The sequence below is a fragment of the Lepidochelys olivacea genome (genome assembly GCF_965140295.1).
Source record: "Lepidochelys olivacea isolate rLepOli2 genome assembly, chromosome: 4".
Classification (NCBI taxonomy): domain Eukaryota; kingdom Metazoa; phylum Chordata; order Testudines; family Cheloniidae; genus Lepidochelys; species Lepidochelys olivacea.
Window position 1 is genome coordinate 416773 of NC_140414.1, and position 21080 is coordinate 437852.

At 49.8% G+C, this 21080-nt stretch overlaps 1 protein-coding gene across 3 annotated transcripts in view; it reads left to right on the plus strand.

Annotated features, from left to right (window-relative positions):
* The window catches only part of LOC311520001 (uncharacterized protein), a 30015-nt gene that overhangs the window by 2043 nt on the left and 6892 nt on the right, over window positions 1-21080 (plus strand). For all 3 annotated transcript variants that reach the window (XR_014711443.1, XM_084627150.1, XM_084627151.1), the window contains exons 2-3: window positions 2824-2912; window positions 3707-3823. Coding sequence is in view for 2 of the 3 variants with exons in the window: in XM_084627150.1 (XP_084483276.1) it covers window positions 2824-2912; window positions 3707-3823 (206 nt within the window). In the remaining variant the exon portion in view is untranslated. The remainder of the gene's footprint in view (window positions 1-2823; window positions 2913-3706; window positions 3824-21080) is intronic.

The window sequence follows — 21080 nt, forward strand, 5'->3', positions numbered from 1 at the left end:
GTCGTTCTTCATCCTGGAGGTTGCAGGGGGTTAAATTGCCAGTGATCATCTTCCCCCTCTCCTTTGAGAATCATTTGTTCCCCGCTGTATCTCTGTTAAAATGTTTGCCGATGAAAGAGATCAGCCACATATTTAATACACATCAAATCCAGAGGACTCCCCCTGTTTGGGGGATCAGTGGTTCCCCACTGGTAACAGGAGAGTTGGCTGGACCTTTTTCTTTTCTCCAGCTGGCACAAAATGAGGAGATCGCTCTGAGTGCAGCGTGGGTCCAGAAGTATCCCAAACCCCATGACAAATGGTCTCTGTGGGGGTTGCTTCTGACAGTGCTAAGATGTAGCCAACTGTGGGGTGGATTCATGGTGGCCGGGGGGAGAGAGAGCTCGGTGATTTGAGCATTGGCCTGCTAAACCCAGGGTTCTGAGTTCAATTCCTGAGGGGGCCATTTAGGGATCAGGGGCAAAAATTGGGGATTGGCCCTGCTTTGAGCAGGGGGTTGGACTAGATGACCTCCTGAGGTCCCTTCCAACCCTGATATTCTATGATTATTTGCTGGTGGCAGGGCATGGAAATTTCTTACCTGTCTTGGCCCTTCAGGCCTTCCATTCTCCTGTTAAAGAAGCATCCCCAGGGCTCCCTCTGCCTGTGTGACTGGCCAGCAGGGGGTTGTGGTAACTTTCTATCCACTTATTAGACACTATGAGGTAACACTGTTGCTGGGCGGGGGGGGGGGGTGTCTGTGTGGGGAGTTTGCAGCGGGAGCTGAAGGGGCATTGTGGTAGGGGGAGGCCTTTGGGTGGCTGGGCAGGGGGTACCCTAGTCAGGTTGGTGGGTTCTGGAGGTTTGGGGTTTCGGGGTGTGGTTCTGATGTGCCCAGCCCTGAGGCAATGGGTCCTGGAGGTGTGTATCACCAGGGGCCTGTTGGCTGCAGAACAATGGGGGTGGCTGTTTCTTTGGGGGTAGGGAAGGGGGTTAGAGGGTACCTGGTACTGTGCCAAGGGCTCTCTCTGGGCTTCCCCCGCTGGCTCCTGGGACCATTGCCATGCCCAGTGCACAGAGCTTGTGGGGCGGGGGGGAATCCCCGGCACTAGGTCAGGGGATCCTATTGGGATCCAGGCAAGCAGACTGAGGGGTCCCATGGTAAACCATCAGGGGGTCCCAGGCAAAATGGCAAGGCAGATCCTGCTGGAGGGCAGGCAGGGTGTCGTAGGCAGACAGTGAGGGACTGAGTTTCCAGTGGGGGGTCCCTGGCTGCTGGGGGCTCTTGGTGCGGGGGAACCTTTTGGGATTCCCAGCCTGGCAGTGATGGTCTGGTGGGGGTTCTCTGGCCGGTGGATCTCTGAGGGGTATCTGAGGTCCCTGGCTAGGGACTCTGGGGGCTAGGTCCCAGGGAATATCTGGTGGGACCCTGGCTGGGGGGTCTGGGCTCCGGGTACTGGGGAGTGTCTGGGGGCCCCTGGCTGGGGGCTGCTCCTGACCTCATTCCTTCTTCCTGATCAGCTTGTGCCAGTATCCAGGGGGTATTCCCCAACCACGCCCAGTCACTGTGATAACTTTCTGTCCACTAATCAAACACAGTGAGGTGAAATCACAGAGTTTGCTTTTCTCCCCTCTTGAAAAACAGCAGGAACTTCCAGTTCCCTTGGGAAATTTCCTGCCACCCAGGCCTTATCTCAGGGGTGATAGCAGTGGGCAGGGGGTTAGCAGTGCCACACAATTCTTCTGGACTCATTCTTTCTGATTCTGGTTTCATTGAGACCATTGTTAATCCAGAGTCACTGCATGGAAAGACAAGGAGTGACTCCAGATGGACACTGGGGAAAATGAGATTCTTCCTGTGAGGAGGGGCTCTCATTAGCTGCTCTCCCCAGAGAGCTAAAGGAGGGAAGGCTGCTCAAATGCTCTGTCCCTCTCTACTCAGGATATTGGGGTTCAGTTTCCTGGGTCAGACACTGCAGCCTCCATTGTGATCTGGGAGACCAGGCTTAGCAGCTGCTGCTCCCCCAGCGGGGGTTCTGTGCTGGGAAGTGACCTTTTAATTAAAGCTTCTTCTCTTCCCGGCCCAGGTGATGACTTTCTCCAGCTGGTACTAACCCCATAGGGCAGCCCTGGGCCCTGTTAATACTAAATTCTGAGCCAGAGACTCCAGGTAACTAAAAGAAACCAAGGGAAAATGCTGGAGTCTGGCATTAAAATGACTCTACACAAACAGCCCCCCCATTTCTCCTCCCATTAGCAATTGCAGGAGCAAATCTAGCCATGGTGAGCAAACAACCCAGGAATGGGACTTTCCTACCAGATGGGCAGGGAGAGGGGACAGGGAAAAAGAGATAGGAGAAAGAGAGACTGAAAGGGGCCATGAGAGAGAAGAGTTTCAAGAGAGATTTCCAGATCTTTAATCTGCCCACACAGATGTATTACTGCACCCTGGGTAGAGTCACTTTCCTGTGGACAAGATGAGGATCAGACAGAGGAAAACCCAGTTCCTGACTCCATATCCCTCCTGCTGGGGTGTGGCTCCCATAGGGGCAATGTCAGAGGGAATCATCCAAAGTGATTCCTTTGGTTCTGCTTTTTTCTAGCCTTATGTTCAGAGACTTTGTTATGGGGCGGAGGGAGGGAGAAGGGAGGGTAAAAATGTCTCTCTGGGCTTAGCCTGGCAGGAGGGGTGAGGTCTGCACTGTAATAAAGAGATCAAGCATTTTTCCAGCATGGCAGACACTAGCATGTCTGTCTGCAGGGAAGGAGTCTGGGGTAATAGTGATGTGAAATGAACTAAAGCCTGTTCTGAAACTTCCACAACTGCCCTTCTCTCCCAGACAGACTGCAGAATGACGTCCATGTTTCGCTCCAACTCATCCCATCCTCCCATGGCACAGGGAAGAGACATGGCTGTAGTGGAGCCAGCTCAGGTAGGGATTTGGGGTGAGGGTTGGGGGGGTTCCTGCTGGAGGAGATGGACAGCAAATACCCCGGAGATGGGAAGGTTTGCACCGTCTGGTTTGGAGGTTGGAGCGGGGCAGGAAATGCACAGGGTGGAGAAAGAGAGGAGGACAGGGGTTGGCAAAGCTGCTGGGAGTTGTTTAATAAGTGGCCTAGATTCTAGGAACAGACCCATGAGGTTCGGAGGTGGAAATGCCCTGATCTGTGAAACAGAAAATAACTCACCTACATGGGGCTAGGAAAACTGACCAGACTCATCGTGCTGGAGCCTGACCAGACTAATCAACGGCTGCTGTGAGAGATGAAAGGGGCACCCACCAGTCAGGCTTAGGGAAGCTGTTCCTCACTTCATATCCAACTCCTCAAAATGAGGAGGGTGTTGGGCTTCCTACCAGGGAGCTTTCCCTGGGCCCTGCTAGGGGCTCCATCTCCTGTAGCAGTCGGTGGCTAGTAGGTGTGTGATGGATCTGCTGAGAGAGACAAGCAGCTCTCTCTTCGTCCCCTCACCCTGGTGTTTCCTGGATGCTCTGAGCGGGGTGGGGGTGGGACTCTGTTGACTGCGATCCACCCAGTGCTTTCATTTGGCTCCTCTTCCCCACGAATAATTTAATGATTTAATTGGGTATGGGTCCTGCTTTTGAGCAGGGGGTTGGACTAGATGACCTCCTGAGGTCCCTTCCAACCCTGATATTCTATGATTCTATGAATAGTGGGGCTGTGAGTGGGGCAGCAGGTACTGAGTGTGGGACTCTTGCTCTTTCAGAGGCCGGTGACCTTCGAGGAGGTGGCTGTGTAGAAGAGTGGGCTCTGCTGGAACCTGCTCAGAGAGCCCTCTACAGAGACGTCATGCAGAAGAACTATGAGAATGTGACCTCGCTGGGTAAGGATTTCTGTGTCTTCGGTTATTAGAAGGGGAAATGAAGAGAGAAGGTTCACGCCACCCCCACAATGCCACCTCTACTCTGCCCTATTTCTGCATCACCTCAACATGCCACTGACACATACAATATCACTCTATCCTCTCCTCCTGCAGAACACTTCGGGAGCACAGCACAGGAGCAGTACTGCACAGTGTCAAATATCTCCTGGTAGCACAAGTAAAACTGGGGGTTAGGTCCAGCATAACCAACAGAAGGTTCCTACCCCTGACCTTCTCTCAAACCCTGAGCCTACTCCACCCAAACCAGAAGGTGCTTGGGGTGTAACAAGCAGGCTGCTGGAGTCAGAGCTGCTGGTCCAGGGGTACTGATAACACAGATTTCAGAGTAGCAGCCGTGTTAGTCTGTATCCACAAAAAGAAAAGGAGGACTTGTGGCACCTTAGAGACTAACAAATTTATTTGAGCTTATCCTCTAAGGTGCCACAAGTCCTCCTTTTCTTATCACACAGACACTCAGTGCATCCTTGAATGCTGGCTGGGAGAATCCAGACAAGAGAGCTCCAGCATCAGAATATTGAATCTCACCCAGGATTACAGATGACACAACTCCTCGCTGATCTGGATAGCCCCCGTGCATGTGAAAATGGCTACGTTGTTAATGAAACTTCTTTAGACTTGGAGAGTCTTGCTCCTCCTCACCGTGTGTAATAGCCACAATCTCTCTTCTCTGCAGGCTCTTTGGAGCTTGGGAGTGCGTCATTCCTGAAGTCACATGACCTGATTCTTATTTTTCACATTCTGCCTTAATTAGAGTCTGTTGCTCCTGAATTATAGCTTCTAATTTTCATACTCCCACCCATTACATTGGACTCACTAGATTCCCTAGTCCATAAATCTGGCCATACTGAGTCAGATCAAAGGTCCATCTAGCCCGGTATCCTGTCTTCTGACAGTGGCCAATGCCAGGTGTCCCAGAGGGAATGAACAGAACAGGCAATCAGCAAGTGATCCATCACCTATTCTCCATTCCCAGGTTCTGGCAGTCAGTGGCTAGGAACATCATCCCTGCCCATCCTGGCTAATGGCCATTCATGGACCTATCCTCCATGAATTTGTCTTGTTCTTTTTTTGAACCCTGTTATAGTCTTGGTCTCCACAACTTCCTCTGGCAAAGAGTTCAACAGGTTGACTGTCAGTTGTGTGAAGAAATACTTCCTTTGATTTGTTTTAAATCTGCTGCCTAGTACTTCAGTTCGGTGACTCCCAGTTCTTGTGTTAGGAGCAGGAGTGAATCATAGAATATTAGGGTTGGAAGGGACCTCAGGAGGTCATCTAGTCCAACCCCCTGCTCAAAGCAGGACCAATCCCCAACTAAATCATCCCAGCCAGGGCTTTGTCAAGCCTGACCTTAAAAACTTCTAAGGAAGGAGATTCCACCACCTCCCTAGATAACGCATTCCAGTGTTTCACCACCCTCCTAGTGAAAAAGTTTTTCCTAATGTCCAACCTAAACCTCCCCCACTGCAACTTGAGACCATGACTCCTTGTTCTGTCATCTGCTACCACTGAGAACAGTCTAGAGCCATCCTCTTTGGAACCCCCTTTCAGGTAGTTGAAAGCAGCTATCAAATCCCCCCTCATTCTTCTCTTCTGCAGACTAAACAATCCCAGTTCCCTCAGCCTCTCCTCATAAGTCATGTGTTCCAGTCCCCTAATCATTTTTGTTGCCCTCCGCTGGACTCTTTCCAATTTTTCTACATCCTTCTTGTAGTGTGGGTCCCAAAACTGGACACAGTACTCCAGATGAGGCCTCACCAATGTCGAATAGAGGGGAACGATCACGTCCCTCCATCTGCTGGCAATGCCCCTACTTATACAAGCCAAAATGCTGTTAGCTTTCTTGGTAACAATGGCACACTGTTGACTCATATCCAGCTTCTCATCCACTGTAAGTCCTAAGTCCTTTTCTGCAGAACTGCTGCCGAGCCATTCTTTCCCTAGTCTGTACCACTGCATAGGAATCTTCCGTCCTAAGTGCAGGATGCTGCACTTGTCCTTGTTGAACCTCATCAGATTTCTTTTGGCCCAATCCTTTAATTTGTTTAGGGCCCTCAGGATCCTATCCCTACCTTCCAGTGTTATCTACCTCTCCTCCCAGTTTAGGGTCATCTGCAGACTTGCTGAGGGTGCAATCCACACCATCCTCCAGATTATTTATGAAGATATTGAAAAAAACCGGCCCGAGGACCGACCCTTGGGGCATTCCACTTCATACCGGCTGCCAACTAGACATGGAGCCCTTGATTATTACCCGTTGAGCCTAACAATCTAGCCTGCTTTCTATCCACCTTATCGTCCATTCATCCAGCCCATACTTCTTTAACTTCCTGGCAAGAATACTGTGGGAGACCGTGTCAAAAGCTTTGCTAAAGTCAAGGAACAACACGTCCACCGCTTTCCCCTCATCCACAGAGCCAGTTATCTCGTCATAGAAGGCAATTAGATTAGTCAGGCATGACTTGCCCTTGGTGAATCCATGGTGACTTTCTGATCTCTTTCCTCTCGTCTAAGTGCTTCAGAATGGATTCCTTGAGGACCTGCTCCATGATTTTTCCAGGGACTGAGGTGAGGCTGACTGGCCTGTAGTTCCCAGGATCCTCCTCCTTCCCTTTTTTAAAGATGGGCACTACATTAGCCTTTTTCCAGTCATCCGGGACCTCCCCCGATCTCCATGAGTTTTCAGATAATGGCCAATGGCTCTGCAATCACATCCACCAACTCCTTTAGCACCCTCGGATGCAGTGCATCCGGCCCCATGGACTTGTGCTCGTTCAGCTTTTCTAAATAGTCCCAAACAACTTCTTTCTTCTCAGAGGGCTGGTCACCTCCTCCCCATGCTGTGCTGCCCAGTGCAGCAGTCTGGGAGCTGACCTTGTTCGTGAAGACAGAGGCAAAAAAGGCATTGAGTACATTAGCTTTTTCCACATTCTCTGTCACTAGGTTGTTTCCCTCCTTCAGTAAGGGGCCCACGCTTTTCTTGACTTTCTTCTTTTTGCTAACATACCTGAAGAAACCCTTCTTGTTACTCTTAACATCTCTTGCTAGCTGTAATTCCAGGTGTGATTTGGTCTTCCTGATTTCATTCCTGCATGCTCGAGCAATATTTTTATACTCTTCTCTGGTCATTTGTGCAATCTTCCACTTCTTGTAAGCTTCTTTTTTGTGTTCAAGATCAGCAAGGATTTCACTGTTAGGCCAAGCTGGTCGCCAGCCATATTTACTATTCTTTCTACACATCGGGATGGTTTGTCCCTGTAACCTCAATAAGGATTCTTTAAAATACAGCCAGGTCTCCTGGACTCCTTTCCCCCTCATGTTGTTCTCCCAGGGGATCCTGCCCATCAGTTCCCTGAGGGAATCAAAGTCTGCTTTTCTGAAGTCCAGGGTCCGTATTCTGCTCTCCTTTCTTCCCTGTGTCAGGATCCTGAACTCGACCATCTCATGGTCACTGCCTCCCAGGTTCCCATCCACTTTAGCTTCCCCTACTAATTCTTCCCAGTTTGTGAGCACTAGGTCAAGAAGAGCTCTGCCCCTAGTTGGTTCCTCCAGCACTTGCACCAGGAAATTGTCCCCTACACTTTCCAAAAACTTCCTGGATTGTTTGTGCACCGCTGTATTGCTCTCCCAGCAGATATCAGGGTGATTGAAGTCTCCCATGAGAACCAGGGCCTGCAATCTAGTAACTTCCGTGAGTTGCTGGAAGAAAGCCTCGTCCACCTCATCCCCCTGATCCGGTGGTCTACAGCAGACTCCCACCACGACATCACCCTTGTTCCTCACACTTCTAAACTTAATCCAGAGACTCTCAGGTTTTTCTACAGTTTCATACTTGAGTTTTGAGCAGTCACACTGCTCTCTTACATACAATGCAACTCCCCCACCTTTTCAGCCTTGCCTGTCCTTCTTGAACAGTTTATATCTATCCATGACAGTACTGCAGTCATGTGAGTTATCCCACCAAGTCTCTGTTATTCCAATCACATCATAATTCCTTGACTGTGCCAGGACTTCCAGTTCTCCCTGCTTGTTTCCCAGGCTTCTTGCATTTGTGTATAGGCACTTGAAATAACTCGCTGATCGTCCCTCTTTCTCAGTATGAAGTAGGAGCCCTCCCCTTTTGGGCTCTCCTGCTCGTGCTTCCTGCTGGTATCCCACATCCCCACTTACCTCAGGGCTTTGGTCTCCTTCCCCCGGTGAACCTAGTTTAAAGCCGTCCTCACTTGGTTAACCAGCCTGCTTGCGAAGATGCTCTTCCCTCTCTTCATTAGGTGGAGCCCATCTCTGCCTAGCACTCCTCCTTCTTGGAACACCATCCCATGGTCAAAGAATCCAAAGCCTTCTCTCCGACACCACCTGCGTAGCCATTCATTGACTTTCACGATTTTACGGTCTCTACCCAGGCCTTTTCCTTCCACGGGGAGGATGGACGAGAACACCACTTGCACCTCAAACTCCTTTATCCTTCTTCCCAGAGCCACGTAGTCCGCAGTGATCCGCTCAAGGTCATTCTTGGCAGTATCATTTGTGCCCACGTGGAGAAGCAGGAAGGGATAGCGACCCGAGGGCTTGATGAGTCTCGGCAGTCTCTCCGTCACATCGTGAATCTTAGCTCCTGGCAAGCAGCAGACTTCTTAGTTTTCCCGGTCGGGGCGGCAGATAGATGACTCAGTCCCCCTGAGGAGAGAGTCCCCGACCACCACCACGCACCTCCTCGTCTTGGGAGCGGTGGTTGTGGAACCCCCATCCCTAGGACAGTGCGTCTCATGCCTTCCAATCGGCGGAGTCTCCTTCTGTTTCCGTGCCTCAGATGTATCATCTGGTCCACTCTTCGCATTAGTACCTGTGAAGAGAACATGGAAATGGTTGCTTACCTGTATCTGCGCTGCTGGTACATGGACACTCCCCTTTCTTCTTCTGGAGGTCACATGCTGCCAAATTTCTTCACCGTCCTCCTGTCCCCGCTGCTCAGCCTGCTCTGAATCTTCAGAACGTTATGTCCGTAGAAGCGTATCCTGATGTCTGTCCACGAAATCTTCAGTTTCTCTTATGCAACGCAGGGTCGATGCCTGTTGCTCTAGACCTTGAACCTTCTCTTCCAATATGGAGACCAGCTTGCACTTTGTGCAGACAAAGTCGCTTCTGTCCTGTGGAAGAAAGACAAACATGGCACATCCAGTGCAGGACACAATGCTGAACGCTCCCCATCCATATTACCTTCCTTCTACGAGTTTCCTCAGGAGTTGTAGTAACTACTCAGAGAAGCCGGCAAGATGTAAGCCTCAGTGGGCTCTCCCCAGGCAAACTCCCTGTTTGCCACTCCGCTGGTTCGCAGCTGACTGGCTTTTTATAACAGTCAGGCCCACTCAAGGCTCACGTGGAACAAAGCACTCCCAATTCACACTTTTCAAACAAACAACCAGTCAAGCACACGGTCAAACTGTCCCCACAACAGACGCTCAGATACTCACCAACACAGCCTCCCTAATGCAGCCCTTAGCATACCTCCTCTCAGACAGATCCCAGGCAAACTCCCTCTGTTAGCCTCTCTGCTGTTTGCCGCTCAGCTGGTTTGCAGCTGACTGGCTTTTTATAACAGTCATTTATATTTGTTGTTTACTTTCTCCACAGCAGTCTTGATTTTATAGACTTCTCTCATATCTCCTGTTCTTCGTCTCTTTTCCAAGCTGAAAAGTCCAGTCTTTTAATCTCTCCACATATGGAATCTGTTCCATACCCTTAATCATTTCTGTTGCCCTTTTCTGAACCTTTTCCAATTCCAATATATCTCTTTTTAAGATGCGGTGATGACATCTGCATGCAGTATTCAAGTTGTGGGCGTACCATGGAGTTATATAGAGGCAATATGCTATTTTCTGTCCTTATTATCTATCCCTTTCTTAATGATTCCCAACATTCTGTTTGCTTTTTTGACTGCCGCTGCCCACTGAGTGGATGTTTTCAGAGAACTCTCCACAGTGACTCCAAGTTCCGTCTCTTGAATGGAAACAACTAATTTAGACCCTATCATTTTATATGTATAGTTGGGATTATGTTTTCCAATGGGCTGCAATTTGTGCTATCCTGACATCTAGGACTGCTGAGATCCTGCATTCAGTAATATCCCTGCCCTTCCTGTTCCCTTTCTCCACTGAATCCCACCAGCCCATGCTTACTGTTCCCAGCTTCCTCAGTACTCTTTCGTTGTGTCTGTACCTCTCTGTCTACAAGAAGCAGTGCCAGGGAGACTTGCCCTCTTGTCTGGAGTCTTCAATTTCTGGGGCATGGATTTACCTTCTCTGTGTTGTTAGAGGCTCTGTCATAATGAGTGTCTGTGACATTACCCACAGTACAATCCGGACTGTTGAACAGCTGTATCCAATCAGTTCTCCAACCTGGGGTACCTTTTCCACTGTTTTACTGTGAGAACAGCCTCTCTTGGCCAGTAAACAGAGTCTCCAGCATGTAACTCTCTCCCAGCTACACAGTTTTGAGTGCTCCTAGTCAGCCACTCATGAATTATACCTCAGGAGAACACCAGCAAATTGTCAAGTGCCAGACTTTCCCCCAAAAATGTGCGTCTTGCACTGTCCAGCAAGCTACTGAAAAACACAAGCTCATATTAAATCTTTCATCAGTGGAAAATGACATGCACCAGCCTTGTTATCCCAAATGGAATTCCCCACAAAATTTAATCCAAACACACTGGTGGGACATTCCCCCCCGGTGTTTTCTGGTCTGATGATCTGCTAGGCCTCTCCAATCCTTGACTCTGGGAGCCAGCCTTACCCTGCTCTGCTGTAAGAACCCCCCACTCCTGGGGTGTTCATGCACAGCCTCTGGAATGTAAGCTTTTCCCAGCTATTGGCAAGCAAATGACACTAGCCAATATCTGGTCCCAGACACAACCCTAGGAACCGCTGTCTTGCAGTGTCCAGTAATGCTCGCTGGACGATGCAAGTTCATATAAATTCATCAATTTAACAAAGAAATTCATATGTACCAGGCTTGTTATCCCAAGGGGAGCCTCTGACACACTTCAAACCAAACATACTGAACCATGATGGGACGCAGATCATGCGGGCCAGCATTTGGCTACAGAAAATGATGCGGGAGGATGATGTAGAGGCATACCTCCTGACCTTTGAGAGGACAGCCCTGCTGGAGGCTTGGCCCCAAGAACAGTGGTCTGGCATCCTCACTCTATTCCTATGTGGGGAGGCCCAGAAGGCCTACTATGATTTGCCTGAAGAGGCTGCAGCAGACTACCCCCAGCTGAAAGCAGATACCCCAGATCTGGCCAGGATAACGACCGCAGTGCGGGCCCAGCGATATCATGAGTGGTGGTACCAGGAAAACAAAACCTCGCGGTCCCAATTATATGACCTCATCCATCTCGCACGAAAGTGGTTACGAACTGAGTCCGGAGGAGATACTCGAGGTTCTGGTCATCGACCGGTACATGAGAGGACTACCGCCAGACCTTTGCGCCTGGGTAAGCCAGAATGAACCCTCCCACTACGACGAGGTTGTCGCGCTGGTAGAAAGGCGAAGGACGGCGAGGGAGCTGACCCCACCAGTTAAGGAAGAAGCACCCCATGTTAAACTAGCAGCATCAAGCCCTAGAGCTCGGGTGACTGGGCCACCAGGAGAACCCAGCTGGAAAAAGAGGGGGGTTGAAGGCCCACCAGAAGCCACAAAGAGTCAGAGCACTGAGGGGAAAGAGGATTGTGATGCTACCCAAACCAAGAGACCAGGGAATGCCTAGGGCTCCATACAGATGTTACGCCTGCGGGAAGTGCGGACACATAGCTGCAGGTGTTCTAATCAGCCTGTCTTAATTGTCTCCAGAAAGTTCCTGATTGGGGGACTGGTAAACCAGGTAAAGGCCCTTACAGAGCTGAACCGCGATCTATCATCCGCAGACCGATGGGCAGGTAGAAAGGTTTAACCGAACCCTTAAGGCAATGAGGTTCCTGATTGTTCTGCACAGTGTCCCAATGCTGAGGAGCCTATGCAGTGTAACGTGGGGAACTGGGCAGACCCATGCTCCCTAATCCACCTTGTGGGGGTCTCACTAACCCCACATATGTACACTAGACCAGTAAAGCTAAATAGGGTAGAGACCACAGCACTGGTTGATTCGGGGAGTGCTATCACTCTTGTCTCGGGGAAGCTCATGAAGCATAGTCAGCTGCTGTGGGCTAAACTTACGGGGATAACATATGTCCATGGGACAGTTGGTTATTACCCCACCATCCCAGTAAAAATCGAGATTCAGGGGAACGCTACTGAGGTAGCAGCAGGTGTAGTCCCTAAACTCCCATACCCAGTGCTCATAGGGAGGGACTTCCCAGGGTTTGGAGACTTACTGCCAGAAGGGGAATTGGAGAAAGGGGGAAGCCCTGAAAGTAGTGAGGCTTCCACAGTAGACTGTCAACCCCCAACCTTCTCTGAAATATCCCCAGATTTGTTCTCCACTCCCAGACAGCATAGAAAGACAAAAAGGGAAAGAAGGGCAGCTTAGGCCTTGGGAACCTGAATACTGGCCCAAAGCCTAAGGGTCGGTCTCATAGGTAGGCAGACCCGAGCAGCTGAAAAGGAGGTCACCCAGGAGGGAGAAGCATGCGAGTCTGACCCACACCCTAATGCCTCTGAACCAGTAGAGGCAACAGAGACTGGCCCCCTAGATCTCGGGCAGATTAGCCCCGGGGGAGGAAATTTTGGACGGGACCAGGCTGAAGACCCAAGGTACGACAACATTAGGAAGGAGGTGACCGAAATAGATGGGGTCCCCATGGAAGGGAAAACCCAGGGACCAGGACCCTACTTCATAATGAAGAAGAATCTCTTATACGGGGTTGCACCAGTACAGGGGCAGAAGATACAGCAGATCCTAGTACCTCAAAAACACCAGAATGCTGTATTAAGCCTGGCCCATAGTCATCTTTTTGGGGGGCATTTAGGGGTAGAGAAGACCCTGGCATGGGTCCTGCGACGATTCTTCTGGCCCAGAGTACATGAAGTGCGGAGGTACTGTGCGTCCTGCCCAGAGTGTCAGCTGCACAGTCCCCATCCCCACTTGAGGGCACCGTTAGTACCCCTTCCCATCATAGAGGTTCCCTTTGCGCGAATAGCCATAAATCTAGTGGGACCCCTGGAGAAGACAGCCCGGGGCCACCAATATATACTTGTCTTTCTGGATTATGCTACTCACTACCCAGAAGCCATCCCCCTGTGGAACACAGCCTCTAAAACAATAGCTAAAGAGTTGGTGGGGATCTTTGCCTGAGTGGGGCTACCAAAGGGGAAATTAACAGACCAAGGTACCCCATTTATGTCGAAGCTAATGAAGGACCTCTGTACACTGCTCCATATACATACCCAGAGAACTTCAGTCTATCATCCGCAGACCGATGGGCTGGTAGAAAGGTTTAACTGAACCCTCAAGGCAATGATAAGGAAAGTGGTAAGTCGAGACGGGAAGGATTGGGACGCCCTACTACCCTACCTTATGTTTGCAATCTGGGAGGTACCTCAGGCCTCATCTGGATTTTCCCCCTTTGAATTATTATACGGACACCACCCCCGTGGCATACTAGATATTGCAAAAGAAATTTGGGAAGAGGAACCCAATGAGGGGAGAAATATAATTGACCATGTGTTGCAGATGCGAGAATGGATAGCCCGGGTCGCCCCTATTGTATGGGAACATTTGGAAAAGGCGCAGGAGGCCCAGCGAACCCATTACAATCGCCAGGCAAAAGTCCAACAGTTCCAACCAGGGGATCGGGTGATGGTGGTGGTACCCACGGCAGAAAGCAATCTTTTGGCCCAATGGCAGGGGCCCTATGAGGTGGTTGAACCCGTGGGGGAAGTAACCTACAAGATGCGGCAGCCAGGACGCCGGAAACAAGAACAAATTTATCACATTAACCTCTTAAAGCCTTGGCACCAACGAGAGGCGTGTGTAGTGGCCCAAGAGACCCTGATCCAGGGAAATAATATGCAGGAGCCGATCAGGATATCCACTGATCTGACACCAAACCAGGAGGAGGGGGTGACTGAGATGATCAACTGATACCAGGATGCGTTTTCAACCAAACCAGGCCGGACCACCAAAGCATATCACCACATTATCACAGACCCTGGGCAAAGGTAACTTTAAGGCCTTATCGGGTCCCAGCAGCAAAAAGGGAGGAGATCAAGGCAGAGGTAAAAAGGGTGTTGGAGCTGGAAGTCATTGAAGAGTCCCATAGTCAGTGGTCAAGCCCGATTGTGCCCAAACCCGATGGCACAACTAGGTTTTGTAATGACTTTCGCTAGCTGAATGAGAGATCCAAATTTGATGCATACCTCATACCTCGTATCGATGAGTTAGTTGACCGCCTGGGCAATGCCCGATTTTTGGCCACTCTTGGTTTAACAAAGGGATACTGGCAGATTCCCCTTGCCAAAGATGCGAAAGAAAAGACGTCATTCTCTACACCAGAGGATCTGTTTCAATATACAGTTCTTCCTTTTGGACTGCATGGGGCACCTACCACCTTCCAGCATCTGATGGACAAGGTCCTATGGCCCCATACCAGTTATGCAGCGGTATGCCTGGATGATGTGATTATTCACACCCCCCGACTGGGAAACCCACTTAGGAAAGGTGGAAGCGGTTCTGGACACGCTAAGACAGGCTGGCCTCACAGCTAACCCAGCCAAGTGTGCTATGGGGCTAGCCGAGGCTAAATACCTTGGCTACATTGTAGGAAGGGGCATGGTCAAGCCCCAACTAAACAAACTAGCGGCTATCCAAAATTGGCCCTAGCCGAATCGGAAAAAGCAAGTCCGGGCATTCCTGGGTGTGGTGGGGTACTACCGACTATTTATTCCCCATTTTGCTACCAGAGCGAGTCCCCTGACAGACCTGATAAAAACCTGGGGTCCAGACATGGTGAAGTGGACAGATGCGGCAGAGAAAGCATTCATGGATCTACAGACAGCCCTTTGCATGCTTATAGCCCCAGACTTCAACAAAGAATTCATTTTACAAACAGATGCATCTGAAGTAGGATTGGGAGTTGTCCTATTGCAGATGGTTGGAGATAAAGAACACCCAATCCTCTACCTCAGCAGGAAACTCCTCCTGAGAGAGCAGAAGTATGCCGTGGTTGAGAGTGCCTAGCTGTGAAATGGGCCATGGAAACACTACGTTATTACCTTCTGGGATGACGGTTTACCCTTGTGACCAACCATGCACCCCTCCAGTGGATGCAGCCAATGTAAGAACACCTGCGGCCAATCAAGAAGCTGCTAGAATCAATTGAGGCAGGCTAATCAGGGCACCTGGGTTTTAAAAAGGAGCTCACTTCAGTTTGTGGTGTGCGTGTGAGGAGCTGGGAGCAAGAGGCACTAGGAGCTGAGAGTGAGAATGCGGACTGTTGGAGGACTGAGGTGTACAAGCATTATCAGACACCAGGAGGAAGGTCCTATGGTGAGGATAAAGAAGGGGTTGGGAGGAGGCCATGGGGAAGTAGCCCAGGGAGTTGCAGCTGTCACACAGCTGTTCCAGGAGGCACTCTAGACAGCTGCATTCTATAGGGCTCTGGGCTGGAACCCAGAGTAGAAGGCGGGCCCGGGTTCCCCCCAAGCCTCCCAACTCCTGGTCAAACACAGGAGTCGTCGACCTGGACTGTGGGTTCAGAAAAACGGCCAAGCTGAGGGCTGCCGTGAAGCTCCAAGGCGAGCAAATCTGCCAATAAGTGCAAGACCCACCAAAGGAGAGCAGGAACTTTGTCACACTGTTTACAGGTATTAATTGAAAAGTAGCATTACCATAAGGTTTATCATCTATGTCAAAATTCTTAGCCCCAAAACTTAACATTAATACCAAAGTTTTTGGGTGTTTACAAGTATCTTTATGATACCACGCCCTCTGTTCAGATATTCTAGTTTGAGGTTAGTTTATTCATTTCCCATGTAATTAGTCACTGGCTTTTCCTTCCCTCCAGTGTTCCTTCTGTGTGAGCTCTTAATTTAATCATGTTTCTGGAATTTTGGTGCCTCAGGATCTGGCAAGATAGGTGTTCAGGGGGATCCTGCACATTGGCTGGACCTTTGGGGAGTGGTCTCCCAACCCCATGACTGTACATATGCAGAAAAATCCAGCTCCCCTCTGAGCACTGTGTCCTTCCCTGCCCCCTAGAGGGCTGTGATCTGTGCTCTCTGGGTTAGGTGTTTTTACCCTTTGATCAGATTCACCTTTTCCCAGCAGCTCTTCCATAACGCCTCTCTGTGTCTCACAAGTCTGGGGGAAAACACCCCCTTCTCTGTCAGTTGGGTCATTTGTATTCTGGCAAACTACCACCTGGCAATTTCCTGGTCTCAACTCATCTGCTGTGACAGGCATTGGAGTTGCATCTTGATGTAAAGAGACACAGTTACTTTCCAAAAACTTATCAGAAATAGCATCCTGAAAAATTGGGACCTGGATTGGGGTACCCTCCGCCACCCCGTCTCTGTCCCTGAGAAGTCAGCTGTGTGACTGCTCCCCTCTGGGAGGTCAGTTACACAGTTCCTTCTCAAAACCTGGGTCACAGGCTGAGTGCCTGGGTGCACAGATGCTGACCCAGCCATCCTCCTAGTCTCCTGGGCCTCCTGCCTCAAGTGACTAGTGAGGAGACATTCCTGTACCCCCACTATTCCTTCCCCCGTTTCCTCCTCTGGGCCTCCTCATAAAACACATTTCTCTGTGCTCTGTAAGAAGGAATCCATCTCTTCATCTGCAATACTCTGCCAGCTAACAACTGGGACAGTTTCCTTAATTACAGATGACCTCTCTCCTGCCCCTGTCCCTGAGGGCATGTTGCCTTCTGCTGGTAAGGAGCTAGTCTCAGCCTTTCCCATACTTGGAAGCACCCTGCTTCCCTGTGTTACAGAGTCACAGGAATCCTCACCACCTGAGTGGTTTCTGAGATCCCCCTGCCCCTTCTCTGGGATCTTCTCTGGGACACATTGCTCTATGCTCCCTAGAGTGTGGTTTTTTCCCTCTGCTTCAGCTGTGACCTTGTGGCAGCTAACAACCTGGACAGATCTTTCCCTGGCAGGCATTACACCCCCATCCCTTCCTGATGTGATGTTACTTCCAGCTGCAGTGCAGGAGTTGGTCTCATCCACCCTCTCGCCTGGAAGCATGTGGCTTCCCCCAGCTGCAGAAGAATCAAGGAGACACTCTCAGCAATTCCTGAGACCTTACCCTTTCCCTCCGGGATCCCAGCATAACACTCCCTCCTGCTGCAGGTAAATACTTTAACCTGAGCTACGTGGAAAAAATCCTTACCAGGGAGCAGGTCGAATAGAAGGTGTTCCATTACCCCCCCAGTCAAAACACTTTCCAAACTTTCCCAAACCACATGGATTTTAGCTAGTGGTATGAGGAATTTGCTTTCACCCACCCCCACAATCTCTGTCATTTGGCCAGGCAACATACTGGCCTTTGGGACCACACTCTGCTTAACCAGAGAGATCTGAGCCCCTGTATCCCTCTGCCTCAAGTATTCCCTGCCATCAATTTGGACAGCCATAACGTGATCCATATCTGGTTCTGCAGAGGGTAACCTCACAGAGCCAATATGATAGGCTTCAATTGATTGGGGGCTTTCTGTGCTGAGGACAACGGAACTAACATGAGCTATTGGTTGCCTGCTTCCTCCTAGCACAGGGTATTTATTCCTCAGGTGATCAGTGGAATTACACTGACAGCGCCTTTTGGGTTCTTCTGTTTTTACCAGCGATTTGGAGTGGGGGTTAGAGGAATTTTTTGGGTAAGAGAGTGTTTAGGCTCCCAACCCCCTTCTCTTTTCCCAGGGGCAAAATGAGATCCTCCCTTCCCACCAGTATTAAACCCCTCTTTCTGTGGCCTACCCTCAATAGATGCCTGATTCTGTTAAAAGGCATGAGATTAAAAAAGCCATCTCCTCCACAGACTCAACATCTTTGTCCCACAGACACTGCTTTACGTCAGCTTTACATGTGCATAGGAAATGCTTTTGAGCAACAAGATCCAACATTCCCTCAAAACTTGCCACCTCTCTACCCCTCACCCATTTTCCCAACAGATCTGTTTACATACTCCCCATTACTCATACCAATATCCCTCTTAAGAGTCCTAAATTTAACTCTATATGTTTCAGGGGTAATCTGAAAACTTTGCAAAACAGTATCTTTAAATTTGCAATAGCCTAAAGCAGCTTCAATAGGCATTCCATTGAATACATTTCAAGCTTTACCAGTTAATTTTGTAATCAGGGTAGGAACTCTATCAGGGATTTCATGTATTACACACAGCCTTTCAAGGCAGTCAGATATTCTGCAGTATCATTGGTCTCACTGTATGCAGGACATGAATGTTCCCATTTGTGGATTTTTGGAGTGATGGGACATGTTGGGGTCGGGGGGTTCTGGTTCTGCTTCTCTAGCAGGTCCAGCTGGTGTTTTTGCTCTCTCTGTCTTTCTTTCCTCTCTCTCTCTCTCTCTCTCTCTTTTACCTCCAGTTCTTGCAATAATCTCCGGTGCTCCCTCTCCTTTTCTGCAGACTGAAGCCTGAAAAGCTCCAACTTCACAATCACTTCTCTGCTTTCACTAATTTTCCTGCTTTCCTGTTCTTACTTCCCTTTCCCGAAATAAGCAAACAGAAAGTAACAAAACTGTGACCTCCTCCTGACTGTCCTTAGCCACTGCACTTAAGACTCACTTAAAATCACAAATATCACAAAACAAAGAGTTTTACAAACCGGGAGTGTTGCTTTAGGTCCTAAACACTCCACCTATTGACACAATATACGTTTTTACACAGCTGTACATAGAATACATCTGTATACATTTGGGGGCAGTTAAGTTCCAATAGAAACTCCTTATGGTCTTTTAGCGAATTAGACTAAATTGTTCATAGTCAAACGATTTAAATCAGATTGTCTCTTTGCCTGGCTTATTTACAGACATTCCTTTGGAAAAGGGCCCATTTTCTCTTCAGAATGGCTGCAAAGAAACCAAGAATTCTCTTTCTATAACACTTTTCCTTTTTAACATTTTTACAACGTTCAACTGCTTAATTCCCTCCAGTCTCTGCAGAGTTAACTTCTCACTCTTTTTTAATCACTCGCTTATCTCCCAAAATGATACCTTCATCAACTCGGATTTCACCATTCCAAGTATTGTTCCAGGGATCTGAATTCCCCATGGCCTAGACTTACTTTTTTTTCTTCTTTTGCCACTATGCCCTCAGGGCTTCCAACCTGTTTTCCAACTTTTTTATTTGTTGCCTACCTGCTTGTCTGGGCCTGACCCTGCTTTCCTCGCTGAACCATCCCTTTTCCATGGACACAGGCTTTATTCTACTACCAATTTAGCACAGAGGGTGGGCTCCTCAACTAGCCCCCACCCCTCCTGGTCCCTTTCCTTAATCATTTCTTTTAAAATTGTGAAATCATCACAATATCATTCACAAAACATTACTACACTGCCCAAACTCCTATATCCTTCACAGTTTGGTTTAACAGAGCAAGATCTGTTTAAAAGGAGCAATCTCTTGAACAAAGTATTGTCTTTGGATTGCTTCCTTTTCAACATTTCTTACACAGGTCGTATCACTATTTGTCCACGCTCCTATATCCTTCAGAGTTGGGTCTCGCATAGAAAATACTGCCTCAACATATTATTTTATGAATTTATTTTACCTTTATAACTTTTCCATGCCCACACTCATGCTGGGACTTACAAAACACAAAAGTCTATACCCACTAAAAACAACTCTGGCTGACAGAGCAGAGGGGGGAAATGCTAAGCCCTCTACACTTTGGGCTTGATCCTGCTATGACTGAGGGTATATTCACCTATGCAGTTTTCCCCCGACAGACGTGTAGGAGCGAGGACTCTAACTCTCCCCTTTATGGCCCGGCACTTCTACGACTGGGGGTCAGAGGTGGCAGGTTTGTAGAAATTTTGGTGGTGCTCAGAACCTGCCCCACCAACTCTGCCCCCCCCCCAAACTCCATCCCCCACCCGCCTAAGGCTCTGGGAGAGAGTTTGGGTAGGGTGGTGGGGGGAGGAGGTCTGGGGTGCAGGCCCTGGGTTGGGGCAGGGGATTGGAGTGCAGGACAGGTGAGAGTTTGGGCTCTGGAAGGGAGTTTGGGTGGGGGAGGGGGTCTGCGGTGCAGGCTCTGGGATGGAGTTTGGGTGCTGGGTGCAGGAGGGGGTGAGGGGTGCAGGCTCTGGGGTGGGGATGAAGGCTCTGGGAGGGAGTTTGGGGACAGGAGGGAGTGCAGAGGGAGGGGGTGCAGGTTCTGAAACGGAGTTTGGGTGTAGGCTCTGGGCTTGGGCAAGGGGTGGGAGTGTAGGAGGGGGTGGGGGTGCATGCTCTGGGACGGAGTTTGGGTTCAGGTTGGGAGGGGGTGGAGGGAGGGGGTGCAGGCTGTGGGAGGCAGTTTGGGGTCCAAAGCGGGGTACAGGCTCTGCGGGGCGGGGGGCTGCAGTACTTACCTGGGGCTCCTAGGCAGCGCAGGCCGGGAGTCTCCATGTGCTGCTACCCCCAGGCACTGCCCCACAGCTTCCCATTGGTTGCAGGGGCACTTGGGTCAGGACACAGACCCACCCTGCCCAGGGGCTGCAGGGAGGGTCTGGCAGCCATGTGGAGTGAGCGGGGGGAAGCAGTTCAGCTCCACTGCACTTCCAGTGGTGAGTGGGGGCCCCAGGCTGTTTTAAATGGCCCGAGGGATGCGTGGGGGGACCTGGGGGCGGAAGGTTGGGCCAAGGGAGAAGACCCAGCCCCAAACGTTGTTGGAGCTGGGCCAGGAATATTTCTGTTTCCCAGGCACCATGGGCCCATAGGACTCGCTGCCCATGATATATACCTAGACAGTTCATATATGTCTTATCTGTATAGTTTTCCCCAACAGATAGGTTGGAGCTAGGACGCTAATTCTCCCCCTATTGCCTGGATCTTCTATGACTGGGGGTGTGCACACCTGAGTGATCGATCACTTTATATGTAAGGTATACCTTTTAGCAATATGGAGCAGTATGTTAAACAATCCTAGTGCATGTCTTCACCCTTTTGCAATTCTCCACCAAAAATTTTATGCTTATAAGAAGCACATGGGATCTTTTTCAGGGGAAAAAGCAATATGCTGCCTTTATTGAAGATACAACAATT